Source organism: Manis javanica, chromosome 12, assembly GCF_040802235.1.
Source record: "Manis javanica isolate MJ-LG chromosome 12, MJ_LKY, whole genome shotgun sequence".
Lineage (NCBI taxonomy): Eukaryota > Metazoa > Chordata > Mammalia > Pholidota > Manidae > Manis > Manis javanica.
This window is the reverse complement of record NC_133167.1, coordinates 18177635-18191750: the sequence shown is the minus strand read 5'-3', so window position 1 is coordinate 18191750 and position 14116 is coordinate 18177635. Positions and strand designations below refer to the sequence as shown.

The 14116-nt window shown below is 46.6% G+C and overlaps 1 protein-coding gene across 2 annotated transcripts; it reads right to left on the bottom strand.

The window, feature by feature from the left end:
* Positions 1–3538: 3538 nt before the first annotated feature.
* LOC140844953 (uncharacterized) lies at positions 3539–11421 on the bottom strand. 2 transcript variants are annotated; one of them, XM_073218125.1, is made up of 2 exons: positions 10992–11421; positions 3539–5919 (listed from the first exon to the last, which is right to left on the bottom strand). In XM_073218125.1, exon 2 carries the CDS (start codon positions 5856–5858, stop codon positions 4083–4085), a length of 1776 nt encoding a protein of 591 aa, XP_073074226.1. In that variant the 5' UTR covers positions 5859–5919; positions 10992–11421; the 3' UTR covers positions 3539–4082. The 2 variants fall into 2 exon arrangements, with proteins under 2 accessions (XP_073074226.1, XP_073074227.1); XM_073218126.1 differs by having other exon boundaries at positions 11013–11421.
* Positions 11422–14116: the final 2695 nt, after the last annotated feature.

The following is a 14116-nucleotide window of genomic DNA, read 5'->3' as shown; positions in this document are numbered from 1 at the left end:
CTCATGTAGAAGACTCCTACTGTTGTAAATTTTGCCTGCACAGCAAATTGTGCTTTTGGGTTACCTAGCATTAGGCATAGAGAAATTGAGGGTTTTTTTTAACCTTTTGACCAACTTCAACCATTTCCCCTGCTCCTCTATCCCCTGCCTCTGGCAATTTCCAATCTGTTATCTAAGACTTAGTGAGTTTTTGTTTATTTGTTTGTTTGTTTGTTTATATTCTACATTTAAGTGAGATCATATGGTATTTGTCTACCTGACTTATTTCACTCTGCATAATTCCCTCAAGGTCCATGAATGTTGTTGCAAATGGCAAGATTTCATTCCTTTTATTGCTGAAAATATTCCATACAACAATTTCTTTATCCATTCATCCATTGATGGACACTTAGGTTGTTTCCATGTCTTGGCTATTGTAAACAATGCTGTAGTGAACATGAGGGTGCAGATATCTTTCAAGACAGTGATTTCATTTCCTTTGGAATTACTGGATTATATGGTAGTTCTATTTTTAATTTCTTGAGGAACTTCTGTACTGTTTTCCATAGTCTGCTCCAATTTACATCCCCATCAACAGTGCACAAGAGTTCCCTTTTCTCCACATTCTCACTAACACTTGTTATTTCTTGTCTTGTGATAATAGTCAATCTAACATATGTGAGGTGATAGCTCAATGTGGTTTTAATTTGCATTTCCCTGATGATTAGTGATGTTGAACACCTTTGTCCTATTGGTCTTTTGTACATCTTTGGGGAAATGTCTTCTCACATACTTTGCCCATTTTTAATTGGGTTATTGGGGTTTTTTTCTATTGAGTTGTATGAATTCTTTACATACTTTGGATACTAACCCCTTATTAGATATGATTTGCAAATATCATATATTTGCAAATATAGTCTAGCATTTTACAACTACCAGTGATCTTCAGTGATCAGTCCACACTTGTGGTCTTGTAAAGCAAACTGACTTTGCTGCAGGTTTGGAAAAGATACTAAGGAAGAATAAACCATGAGCCTAGCCCCCAATGAGTTCATAGGCTTGAACTAGAGCAAGAATCACCTCTATGATTTACTATGACTGGAGCTGGATACAACCAGGAAGTCCAGCAATGGTGGACTAATATCATAAGGAATGATAATCTTGTGCAATAAGAAAAATGCAACCATTGTAAGACTGAGTTAACTTTAAGTATGCTGATGACAAAAGATCTCCAAAATATATGGTTAAATAAAAAGTAAACTAAGGTGAAAAATGACAAATATAGTATGCTACCATTTGCATACAAGAGGACTCATTCATATTCACTTCTTTCAACCCACCCCAAGACATATTCTCTGTGACTCTCTATACATATTTACATTGTCATAGAATAGTCCTGGAAGGTTCACACATACATGCACATGCACACACACACACACACATATATATATATATCCTTTTGTGCCTTTTTTTAAAACATAGACATAGGCATTTGTCCTTCCTAACATGTATTTATTCTTTATTTACTATTTCTATTAAAATCTGGATAACTACAAAGTGACCCATGGGTTAACAGAACAGCAGAGAACAGTGGAGTGTTGTAAGAACTTGAGGATTTCAGACAACTTTGCAGGTTGGAACATCAGAAAAGGCCCCGCAGAGGAGGTGAGGTGTGCCTGGATTCGACAAGAGGGTCAAGGGTAAGACAGACCTGAAGATCCAGCTGCTCAATAAGAGGGTCCCTAGGCCTAGGTGAAGCCTACGGCATTTGAAGGCTAGTAAATCAGACCAGTCATAACCTTCAGCATCATTACCGTGAGGAAAAGACTCTTGATTCAAGGTGGGCCCAGAAGTCCTGTCAGCACCCACGGATAACCCTCCCTCTGCCTGGGCAAACTGATGTAATGGGGAGAGGGTGTGGTTAGCAGGACTAAACCCATAATGAGACAATGTAATCAAATCCTACACTTTTCAGAATTCCCACTGTTGGTTGGGTTTTTATAAGAGCTCCAATCCTTTGTGTTATTTTCCCAGCATTCTCCGTTTGCTTTTGGTTTCACAACATACTTTGGCCTGCTCCCTGTCTCTTTGAGCCAGTATATTGTTTCTCAGGAGAAACTGAACAAGAAGCAATTTCTCTCTGGACATGAATTCTTCTCATGGAGTTTCCTCACTTAATAACAAGTTCTACAGGAAAGGGAGAAACACTACTCAGGACCCCATTTTAAATGGGACCAGGAAGAGGTCCAGAACTCTGGGGTGTTTCAGAGATCTGTGCTGTCTCTGAAGGGAGGCACATCGACGACCCTCCAGGCCCTCATAGATCATTCTTGGCCCAGAGGTGTCAGGAGCATCGGCCTCCCACGGCTAGACAGGACACGCTTTGATTCACTGATCTCCGGTGACATCTAAGGTAGAGAGGAACCAGCGACTAAGCTCTCCCAAATACCTGGCAGAAGTCAGAGCAGGACCAGCCACCACATTCGGTTCAGAGCTGCCGTGCCTGAGCCTGCTCCAGAGTCTGAGCAACCCCCTTCCCTCATTCCACTGGACGAGGGCACGGGTGGCACCGCTAAATGGGCAGTGAGCCTTACAAAAAGAGGCCACATGACACAAAGCCATCATCAGTCACTCGCAGTGGAGCTCCTATAAAGCAAGCTCATCCTTGATGAATGCAGTGCAGCTACATGGGAAAGGATATACCAACTAAACTGGAAGAAGACTTGGGGATTATTTCATTCAAACTCCTCATTTTACATTTAAAGAAACTGATTCCCAGGGCCACCTGTGTAACTGCAAAGCTAATTACTAGCAGGAACAGGTAAATGCAATTCCACATCAGGATGTGTTCCATAGGATCAGTTCACAGAAGCATGCCATTTAGGGCTGGAACGCTCAGGAAGGAAGGTGTTAGAAAAGAGTCAGGAGTTTCAGAAAATATGAGCACACTTATACATGAGGGAAGGAAGAGGTGAAGGGAGTAGGTGCTCCAGTTTCTGCTGTGTGACACACAACCCTGACACTTAGTAGCTTAAAATAACAGTGACACTTTGCTCATGAGTCTGAAATGTGGGTAGATCTCAGTGAGGACAGCTCATCTCTGCTCCACTGGGCATCAGCTGGGACAGTTGGAAGACCGGGATCATCTGAAAACTTGTTCATTCACAGGTCTAGCTGTTGACACTGGCTGTCAACTGGGACATTAGAGGGGGCCGTAGCCAGAACCCGGCCTGTGTCCTCTTCACGGGGCTCACTCAGAGCATGGTGTCTGGTTTCCTAGGCTGAGTGTCCTGAGACAGACCCAGGCACAAGCCAAATCACTTCGTATAACCCAGACCTGGAAGTCCTACAGCATAACATATGTCATATTCTATTTGTCCCTGCAGTCAGAAAGCCTAGCCCATCTTCAAGGGAGGGGAATAGTGTCGCGTGCCCTGTCCTCGCCGGCAAGAACAGCATGCAACAACAGCAGGATTCTTCTGCAGAAAGCTTTATTCTTCAGCTCTTTGTGAAACAAATGACTTGGGCAGATCCCAGAGGGGAAGGAGAGGCTTGCTTATATAGTTCTCATGCTCTGACCTGGTTGGTGCGGCTCCATATGCCTTATTAGCATAACCATTTGGTGGGTCTCATTGGTCCTTATGCCAAGGCGCAATTAGCATGTAGTTTAGTGGTGTGGGATGATTTGTCATTAGGAAGTTCGGGGCCTTCCGGCTGCCCTGCATTGGGCGCTATTTTCTGAGCGCGGCTGCCAACATCTCCCCCTTTTTTGTCTAACAGAAGCTCAAGGCGGAACTTGCCAGCAGAGGCGGAGACAGAGGCCTGACCTCCATCATACTTCCTGATGCCCCCTTTTTGGAGAGGGGTTCTGGGCATCTACCCCTATGCAGTCAGGCATGCCTCTCAGAGGGGTCCAAGACCTCTTGCAGTGCTTTGCCTCGCATCCTCTGGCTGGCGTTGGGACCGCTTGGTACAAAGGGTTTGGACCCTTTTTCTCAACCCTCTTGCACCATGAGCTTCTTAAAGAAAGCTGTGATTAAGCATTGAGGTACTCGGGCCTGGTGCAGTGCCACATGGGCTCAGGGTGCAAGAGCTACCTCAAGCTAAAGCCGAGCTTCCTTCTTAAGCATGTTGAACCACACTTGGGGAGAGGCGCCAACGTCTATTGCCATTAGGGCTTGAGCAAGGATCACCTTGTCCTGCTTATGTTGGTTGCGGAGTCTGCATAACAACCAGAGTAAGAGCATGAGACCTCCAAGCAGGAACACGCCCATCCCAGCCATGCCCGCCCACTCCTTGACGTGGGAGAGAGCTCTGAGGAACCAGGAAGAGAGTCCTTCCGCTACGGAGATATCTAGATGGGTGGAGTTGATGTGGATAATTTCTCGCCGCAGCTCTTCTAGTGTCCCATCGAAGTCTTGGGACCAGTTTCCTGAAAGATACTGGGACAGGTCTCGTGACAGATTAGCTGCCCGTGTAAAATTTTTATATTGAATGCTAGTGATGCAGAGGGCACGATATTTCCGCTCACATCCCAATTGGGCCATTTGCCAGAGCACCTCTATTTGTTCCTCCACGAGATCTATGCGTTGATTGAGGATCATTATTCCTCCTTTCAGTTTGCCATCAAGTGTGGACTGTTGGTCCAGGGCAGAAGCTACTGAGGCTGCAAGGTTATTGAGCTCTGTAGCCGATTTGATGGAGGTGTCTAAAGCTATACCAGCGGCGGTGGCTGCGACCGCGGTCGCGGAGATCAGGAGCACTATGGCGGCTGTAACACCGAAATCGCGCCTTTCTCGAAACAGAGTCATGGTGTTAGGGGTGTCTACGGGAACAGGGACCCAACGGGGGATGCGGACTACCAAAGCATTGGTAAAGTTACGCGCATCCCAACACTGAGACAGAAAGCAGGTTTCATTGGAGCAGGAGTCAAAGCTACTATTGGATAAGATAAACAGAAATGGGGGGTATACGCATACTGGAGAAGGTGGAAAAAGGGAATTAGGTGACTCTGGACCTGATTTTGCTGAACACGTGTAGTTCTCGTTGTTATGGGTCATGATCATGTTCCAGTGTGCGCGCATGTGGTTATTCTCGCACCAAAAGGTGATATTTTTTACACCGATTCCCCCACCCTGGAGGGCGGAAAAGGGGGAGAGGTCGGTACACGAGCCATTGACTCCACACAGCATCCATTTATGGAAGGGGTTCATGCTCAGCTGCTGACGAAACTCGCCTTCGAGCACCTTTACTGGCCACCAAGCCTCATTGGCTGGCTGTCCCTCCATATCTGGGGAGATGGTAAACTCCTGCCTCTCAGTTGCCCACGTTACTACAGTTGACTGACAGTCAGTCCAGGGCCACAGCTCTCCCTCATAGTCGCCCACACAATGGGAGGCATATTTGGGTTGACGAGGCCTGTCGGTGGAATTGTTCCTGGGAGAGTGTACAAATGTGCCATTGATCCAGAGAACCATCTGGTGGATAGTCATGTTCTTATAGGGCGAGCTCCCTTCCTTATTAGGCCCTTCAAATTTAGCTGACATAACGGGGAGGCTACTGGCCTCTAGAATTATGTCACTGAACCATCCGTATTTCCTCCGTTTCAGGGAGATACAGCCAGCTAGATTCTGAGTGGTGAAGCATAATGACCCTTTAGTTACGAAAGATCGGTTTTCTCCCAGGGGAGCTACTAGGGTGTCTTTAACTAAGTAGGGCAAGTTCATACTAGCATTGGTAGTGAAAAAGCGCAGAAAAACGGCTGCATTGAAACGGACAGGCATAGGCTTAGGAAAGGCAGACAGGATTCCCCATCTCAATACTCCCTGAGTCGGGGTCTCCAGTGTCAGGAGCAGGGTCAGGAGGTATAGCGAAGTCATCTCCTTTGTTTAGGACTTTCCTCGTTAGGCGCTCCGGGATCTAGAAGGGATTTTCTTCACCCTGGGGGAAAACACACACAGCTCCCCTGGATCTGATTATGATTGGATCCAGGCCCTTCCATTGGTTAGATAACACGTCCTTCCATTTTACTAGTTCTTGTGGGTCTTTTGGCCACTGATTATGGCGATCCGCTGCTGTATGGCCTTGAGCATCCAGATTCAAAAAATTTATAGTGAAAAGTGCTAGGGCTATGGCAGTTTTTGGTGTGGGGGGTATATCTTCAATTCCCCCTTTTTGTTTAAGTAAATAGGATTTGAGCGTGCGGTTCGCGCGTTCCACAATCCCTTGACCCTGTGGGTTGTAGGGAAGGCCAGTGATATGTTTTATCCCCATGTGATGACAAAATTGAGCAAATTTTGTAGAGGTATAGACTGGGCCATTGTCTGTTTTCAGAATCTGTGGTAACCCCCATGCGCTCCAAGCCTCAAGGCAGTGCTGGATGACATGGGAAGCTTTCTCTCCTGACAATGGGGAGGCAAAGATGACTCCTGAACAAGTATCTATGGATACATGTACATATTTCAGTTTCCCAAAAGACGAAATATGCGTCACATCCATTTGCCAAACTTGTAAAGGCCTAATACCTCTGGGGTTGATCCCAACATGAGGTGTGGGAAGGAAGCTGCAGCAATGTTGGCAGCTAAGGACAATGTTCCTAGCTTCGGCCCTGGTTATGCTAAACCGCTTGCGCAGTGTTTCGGCAGTGACATGAAATTGTGTATGGAATTTTGAAGCTGTGGTGATAGGGTCTAGCAGGGGAAAAGCTATATTTCTGGTTGCGAGGTCTGCCAGGTGGTTGCCTTGGGTCATAGGCCCGGGAAGGCCTGAATGTGCTCTGATATGAGTTATATACAAAGGAGATTGCCTATGAAGTAGTGCTGATTGTATCTGTTTGAACAAAGTGGCTACTGGGCTGGACGCTTTGATTAGCCCGGCCACTTCTAGAGATTTGACTGCATTAACTATATAACAGGAGTCAGACACAATATTTAAAGGTTCAGGAAAGATTTGTAGGACCTCTAAGACTATGCGACATTCCACTATTTGTGGAGTGTCAGGCGTGTAGCCTTTTGTCACAACTTTGCCATCATGGACATAGGCACCTATGCCTGTCTTAGACCCGTCTGTGTAAACTGTTTTTCCATGAGGCAGTGGGGTTAGGCTAGTGACCCGAGGAAATACTAGGAGATGATTTTTGGCGAAGTTGATGAGGGGATGTTTAGGGAAATGATTATCAAAGGTTCCTGAGAAACTGTAAGCAAGTATGGCCCAATCATCGTTCATAGCACATAATACTTGTATCTGTTCTACGCTGTAAGGGGTTATAATTTTAGCTGGAGCCTCTCCGAAATGTGTCATGGAGGTTTTTACTCCTCTCAAAGCAAGTTTGTCCACGGCTGCCGGATAGTACTCTATTGTCCTAGCCTGAGAGGCTTGGGGATGGATCCAGATCAGTGGGCCGTGCTGCCATAAAACTGCTGTTGGCAGCTTCGGGGTGGGAAGCACACACAACTCAAAGGGTTCATTCGATTGCACTCTATTTAATTGTGCTGTCATCAAAGCCTGTTCTACTTTGCGAATGGCTTGTAATGCCTCAGGTGTGAGGGAGCGCAGTGACGTTAGTTGTGGGTCTCCTTCTAGGGTTTTAAATAGTGGAGTCAATTCAGTGGTGGGTATCTTTAAGTATGGGCGCAACCAATTAATATCCCCTAGGAGTTTTTGGAAGTCATTCAAATTTCGCAATTGATTATGTCTTATCTCAAGCTTTTGGGGGCAAATTACATCTGTGTAAATGGTTGCTCCTAGGAATTTGCTAACACTAGATTTTTGGACCTTCTCGCTTGCTATATTCAGTCTCCAATTTTCTAGGGATCTAGTGAGATCTATATATGCTTCTTCTATTTCCGCTGGTTGTGGGGAGCAAAGAAGGATGTCATCCATGTAATGGATGATCTTTAGCGTGGGATAGGTCTTACGAATTGGGTCTAGCGCTCGCTGAACGTACAGTTGACATATGGTGGGGCTATTTGCCATTCCTTGAGGGAGGACCTTCCACTGAAATCTGGCATCGGGTTGTTCATGGTTAATAGCTGGCAAAGTAAAAGCAAATCTTTCCCTGTCCTTGGAGCTTAGAGGTATAGAAAAGAAACAATCTTTAATATCTATTATGAGCACTTTCCATTCTTTGGGTAAGGCAGAGAGGAGTGGCAGTCCCCGTTGTACGGGTCCAAGCATTCTCATTTGAGCATTTACTGCTCTCAGATCATGAAGCAACCTCCATGATCCTGACTTTTTCCTGATTACAAATATGGGTGTGTTCCATGGGGACACAGAGGGTTCTAGGTGTCCCACTTGGAGCTGCTCTTGCACTAAGCAATGAGCTGCTTCTAATTTTTCAGAGGATAGGGGCCACTGAGGAACCCATACGGCCTCCTCTGTGAGCCAAGGTATGGGCATGGCATCTTCAATGGCCCCTATGAAAAACCCAGGCCGTGACGGTCATTCTTTACTTTGGGCAGGATGGGCTCTATGTGTCCCTGTTGGTGTTTCCCCAGCCCCTTGCCAGGGATGTATCCCATGTCCATCATCATGCCTTGGGCGGGGGTGGAGTATTCATTAATGAGTTTGAGGCCTAAGTCTCTCATGACATCCCTCCCCCATAAATTGACCGGTAGAGGGAGTACATAAGGGGTGACTGTACCTTCTTGTCCTTCAGGGGCTCGCCATTTCAATGGTTTGGCACTAATTGAAGGGCTTGACTCATATTCTAAACCTTGTAATGAATGTGAGGATTGGGTCACAGGCCACTTGGAGGGCCACCAGGTTGCAGAGATAATACTTTTATCTGCTCCAGTGTCTAGGATTCCCTCAAAGCTCTTTCCCTCTATTTGAAGAGTTAATTTTGGTCTGTCTGCTAAATCTAATACTATGAAGGCTGAATCCCAGTCAGAGGAGCTGAAGCCCCTTTCTCCCCTCTCCGTGTTGGTAGCAGGATAATTGGCGTGGAGACTAGGTAAAACTAAGAGCTGGGCTATGCGGTCTCCCGGGGATATAGGATAGATTCCTCTAGGGGCCGAACACATGATTTTTACCTGTCCTTCATAATCTTGATCTATGACTCCGGGATGAACTACCAGGCCTTTCAATGCAGCAGAAGAGCGCCCTAGGAGTAACCCAATGGTATTTGGTGGTAGGGGGCCTTTAAAGTCTGAAGGGATAGGCTGAACTCCCATCTGTGGAGTCAACACTATTCTGGTGGTGGCACGGATGTCCAATCCCGCGGAACCTGAAGTGGCTCTCCTTGGGGGGCCTGGTTGTTCCCGAATGACACTTGCGTGCTGGTTGCCCCATATATTTGCGGGCCCTGGTGACGGGGGCCCCTCTGGGCGTTTTTTGGCAGTTCTAAGGGTTTCCCTTCTATATCTTTAATAGACCGGCACTCATTGGCCCAATGCCTGCCTTTCTTACACTTAGGGCACAACCCAGGGGTCTTTTGGGTTGTTTGTTCTGAAGCTGGGCTCCTACACTCTCCCTTTATATGTCCTAATTTCCCGCATTGAAAGCATTTGATACTTCTGTTAGTGATCCTGGCTTGTTTGTGGCTCTGTAATATGGCCGCGGCTAGGCCCGCATTGGTGAGTGGCCCTCCTATTTCTCTACAGGCTTTCAACCAGGCATGTATCCCTTTTTGTTTCCAGGGTGTTATCGCCTGTCTGCATTCCTTGGTACATTGTTCAAATACTAATTGCTCCACTAGGGGCATTGCTTGTTCCTGATCTCCAAATATTCTGCCTGCGGCCTCCATCATACAAGTGACAAAGTCAGAAAATGGCTCACTCAGCCCCTGAATAATTTTTGTCAAATTGCCTGATACTTCTCCTTTGTTGGTGAGGGCTTTCCATGCCTTGGTGGCGCACGTGTTTATTTGTGCGTATACCTGTAAGGGGAAGGCGGTCTGGTTGGCTACCCACTGTCCTTGGCCCGTCAGCATATCATATGACCACGCAGGCTGTCCTTCGGCCGCGTTTGCGCGTGCCTGGGTCATGCTGATATCATGCCACAATGCCTTCCATTCTATGTATTGCCCCATACTAGAAAGGCATGCCTTAGTTACATATTGCCAGTCTGCGGGTGTCATGGCTGTCTCTGTTAATCTCTCAACTTGTGCTATGGTATAGTTGGCACTGACCCCATACGCTCGGACGGATTCCGCTAAGTCTTTAACTTGTTTATGGCTCAGGGGCTGGTGAGAGCGTACACCGTTATCCTCAAATACAGGAAACATTTGTCTAATTGCCTGAAGAGTATCTGGGTGGCAAAAGGAGAGTGCGCCACTCACGTAAGGTGGCGGGGCAATGGGCGTTGGGGGACACCCTGCTTTCATTTTTTCCTTGGTCCGCTTTTCAACTTTGCTGGTTCCCTTACTTCTACACTCTGCGGTTTTATTTTCTTCCCCTTCCTCTGCGGACGTTAATTCCTCCTCAGATTCCCTATTGGAGAGTTGGAGGTCCCTCAACTCTTTCCAGGGGTATTTACTATTTTCTCCGAGGCGATCGTCACTTGCTTCTCGGGGCTCTTTCGCTTTTGCCCTAGGCGGGCTTTCTCCCTCACTCTGAGGTTTCTTTACCTTCGTTTTTGTGGCCTTTTTTCGGCCGCGCGCGCTCTCTGTTTCCCGTTCCGTTTCTGACATGCTCTCTTGGATATCTGTCAATGCTCTCTGACCTTCTTTTATTACCTTTTCACATCTCTCATCTTGCAGACAAGCTCTAATCAGTTTCCAGAGGGGCCTGGTGCCTCCCCTCAGGCTACCCTCCTCCTCCTCTCTATCAAGATCTTTCCCCAGTTTGTCCCAGCTCGGGATTGAGAGGGACCCTGAACAAATGAACCAGGGGGCCACACGGTCTATCTCCTTCACAAAAGATCCTAAGACTTTGCTGGAGACCTTCAAGTTTCGCTCTTTGAGAGCTGTCTGCAGCACCATGACTAATGACGGTGCATTCCCCATGGTGCCTCCTTATTTACAGAGAACCATCAACCATCATCCTAAAAAGCAGGGGCCTCTCGGAACTTACCCCTCCGGGCTTTCTTCTGACCTGCAGTTCTGAATCCTCTCCAGATGTCTGAAGGGTCCTCCCTGTGCCGGTGATGTTCTGGTTCCCGGGTTTCGGCACCACTTGTCGCGTGCCCTGTCCTCGCCGGCAAGAACAGCATGCAACAACAGCAGGATTCTTCTGCAGAAAGCTTTATTCTTCAGCTCTTTGTGAAACAAATGAGTTGGGCAGGACCCAGAGGGGAAGGAGAGGCTTGCTTATATAGTTCTCATGCTCTGACCTGGTTGGTGCGGCTCCATATGCCTTATTAGCATAACCATTTGGTGGGTCTCATTGGTCCTTATGCCAAGGCGCAATTAGCATGTAGTTTAGTGGTGTGGGATGATTTGTCATTAGGAAGTTCGGGGCCTTCCGGCTGCCCTGCATTGGGCGCTATTTTCTGAGCGCGGCTGCCAACAGAATAGGGCTTCAATTTTTCAAAAGAGGAATGCCAAATAATTGGCAGACACATTGTAATACCACTGCAGTAGGTCAATTTTCAAATGATCTTATTTGGGGTTCTTCCCAAACTAATTGAGTCCAAACTAATTCTTGGCAAATAACTACAGGGCAGACCCTGAGTCAGGATGAAAATATAGGGGCTTCCCTGGGCCAAAAGAAACCCCATGGTGGAGAAATATCATTTCTAATTCTCCTGGCTTCTGGAATTCCCAAATCATCCAGCTTACCCCAGATTGCGTAACTTAAAAAACAGGTGTCCCAAGAGTAAAAGTGAATCCACTCATGTTCTACGTTCCTGAAGCTGAGAATTCAATTAAGTCTATCAGAAAACATTAAGCATCCAGTGAGAGTTTCATAGAGGAAGGAACAGAGCAGGCACCCACCACCTTTCCACAAACAAGACAGGATAAGAGTCTTTAAGTCCTAAGACAACAAAAGGGAACAATGGCAAAAATGCCCTCTTACTAATCAACTGGGAGATTCTGGGTGGGTCTCGCCTTCTCTGTCTATTCACTGGGGATTAATGGACACAAGAATGATTTTTGTCTTCCTGGTTTAACAAGGCAAGATGCCAACTGAATTTTTTAGGCGAGGTGTGACTTGAGGGGACCTAGGTGCTCTGTGACTGCTCCCCTTTGTGGTGAGCTCTCTGAGTGCCCGGATTCCCACCATATGGCATGCTTCTTCAGGGCTAAAGTAGAATATTACCTGCCTCTTATTAAAATGTGAAAATGAAACACATCAACTTCTCAGTCTCACAGTCACACCACCAAAAAAAAAGAGACCACTTGGGATACAGAATGGGTAGTACAACCCACAGAGTGGATGAATTTTGATAAGTGAGGAGGTAGAGGCAGGGTCACAGGATAGAAATAACCTGAGAGGAGGAAAAGAAAACAGAAAGGAATGGAGTACAAGGCAGATATGCTCAATGATGAGGAGAAGTCATTAGAAAGCTGGGGGAATGAGGATTAGGGGAACAGTTGAAATGAGAACCCTGGACCTAGACATGGACGACACAGAAGTCTTCGAGTGGGGCTGAGGAGCTGAATTCTTCACCTGTGTGAAAATCCAGAGAGCCACCCTTTGTGGGCAGCTTGCCTTTCAAGGGTCTGATGTGTAGATGAGGACAAGAAGCAGGGAAGGAAGTCCTGCTGAATGATCTGAATTCTACTTTCTCCCTACACACACACACACACACACACACACACACATTACAGGTTTCTCATTACGTTAACTGTTATGCAGAAATCATATGTCCTTTAGGCTTTCCTGACTTTTCCCCCTTAGGAAGCTGAGGCCTATCTTCATCTTCCAGGAGGTTCAGGGTCAGGCCCCAGCAAATCACTGTCTTGGGATTCAAGGGAACTTTTTAGGCCATTGTGTGCATTCCCACGTAACCCCCCAACAAGACAGGCTCCCTCACCGCCCAGAGAGCAGACCCCTATGGACACTGTGCTCAGAAACGCTCTTAAAGGAATCATTTGGAATGGGGGACAAAGCCATGATGTCAATCTGTCAGATGTGAACACTGAAACTAAAATTAGGAGGAGACAGAGAGAAGACCTTAGTGAGAGATACAGAGAGACAGAGGCTGAGAGGTAGAAGGGGGAGAATAGAAAGAAAAGAGAAGGAAGAGACGGAGAGAAAGGGTTCATGTGAGGGTGTAAGTGTGCATGTGTGTGTGGTGTGTGTGTGTGGATGGATAACAGCAAGAAAGGGGAAACAGGAGAGAGAGAAAGAGGTAAGAGAGGAGGAAAAAAGTACATGTTAGGTGTGTGTATGCGTGCGTGTGTGCGCGTGCGTGTGTGTACGTGTGTTAGGAAGATGGGGGTGGGGTGGGAAGGGAAAAAGAAAAAAAGTTAACACTTAAAATCTTTCCTTATGTTGAGGCCACAGTAAATCCGCTGATGATGAAATTCTACATATATTAAATGTCCAGCAGAAAACTTGGGAAGCAAATGAGGAATTGTATCACAAAACCTCAGTGACATGTAAATCGCACTGAACAGGGGAATCAAAATGTTAGCAACAATTACATTCTTCTTATGACAAAATTGGTTCTGAAAATGGAAAAAGGAAGAATGGAAACACTTCTGCAAATGATTAAAGGGAGAGTAGGGATCATGGGTTGGGGGGAACTGGGCAGGGAGGGAGGGGTATGCTGGCAGTGATAAATATAGAACCATAATTTAAGAGACAGTAGGAGACGCTTTGTGTGTGTCAATCGGAAATGCCTCCTAGAAGCTGCAGCTTGCTCCCCGTGAATGCCGTGACCTTGGGCTCCTTGCGGGAATGTGGGCTCCACCCTGTCCCCATGGTGAAGGGAAGAAGCAAGAAACCATGTCATTCAATGGATGAAAGAGGTTCCAGTTTATATGGTGGAAGGAACCATTTTTTTGTTTTGTTTTTGTTTTTCTGTTTCATTCTCTGGATTAAAGAAACACTGTGGGACTGCAGCAAAGCCATCCACGTTTGCCAAGGAAGGAGACGCAGCGATGGGATGGCTTGAGAATGGCCTCACCCCATGTTAGAGTGACAAGACAGATTCTCTTTTCTGCTCTTGGTTGCCAAAGATCCTGGTTAATCAACTGAGCATTTGGCCCAGGGGAAATGGAGATGTTGGGAACTGGCTTTGGGAAGAG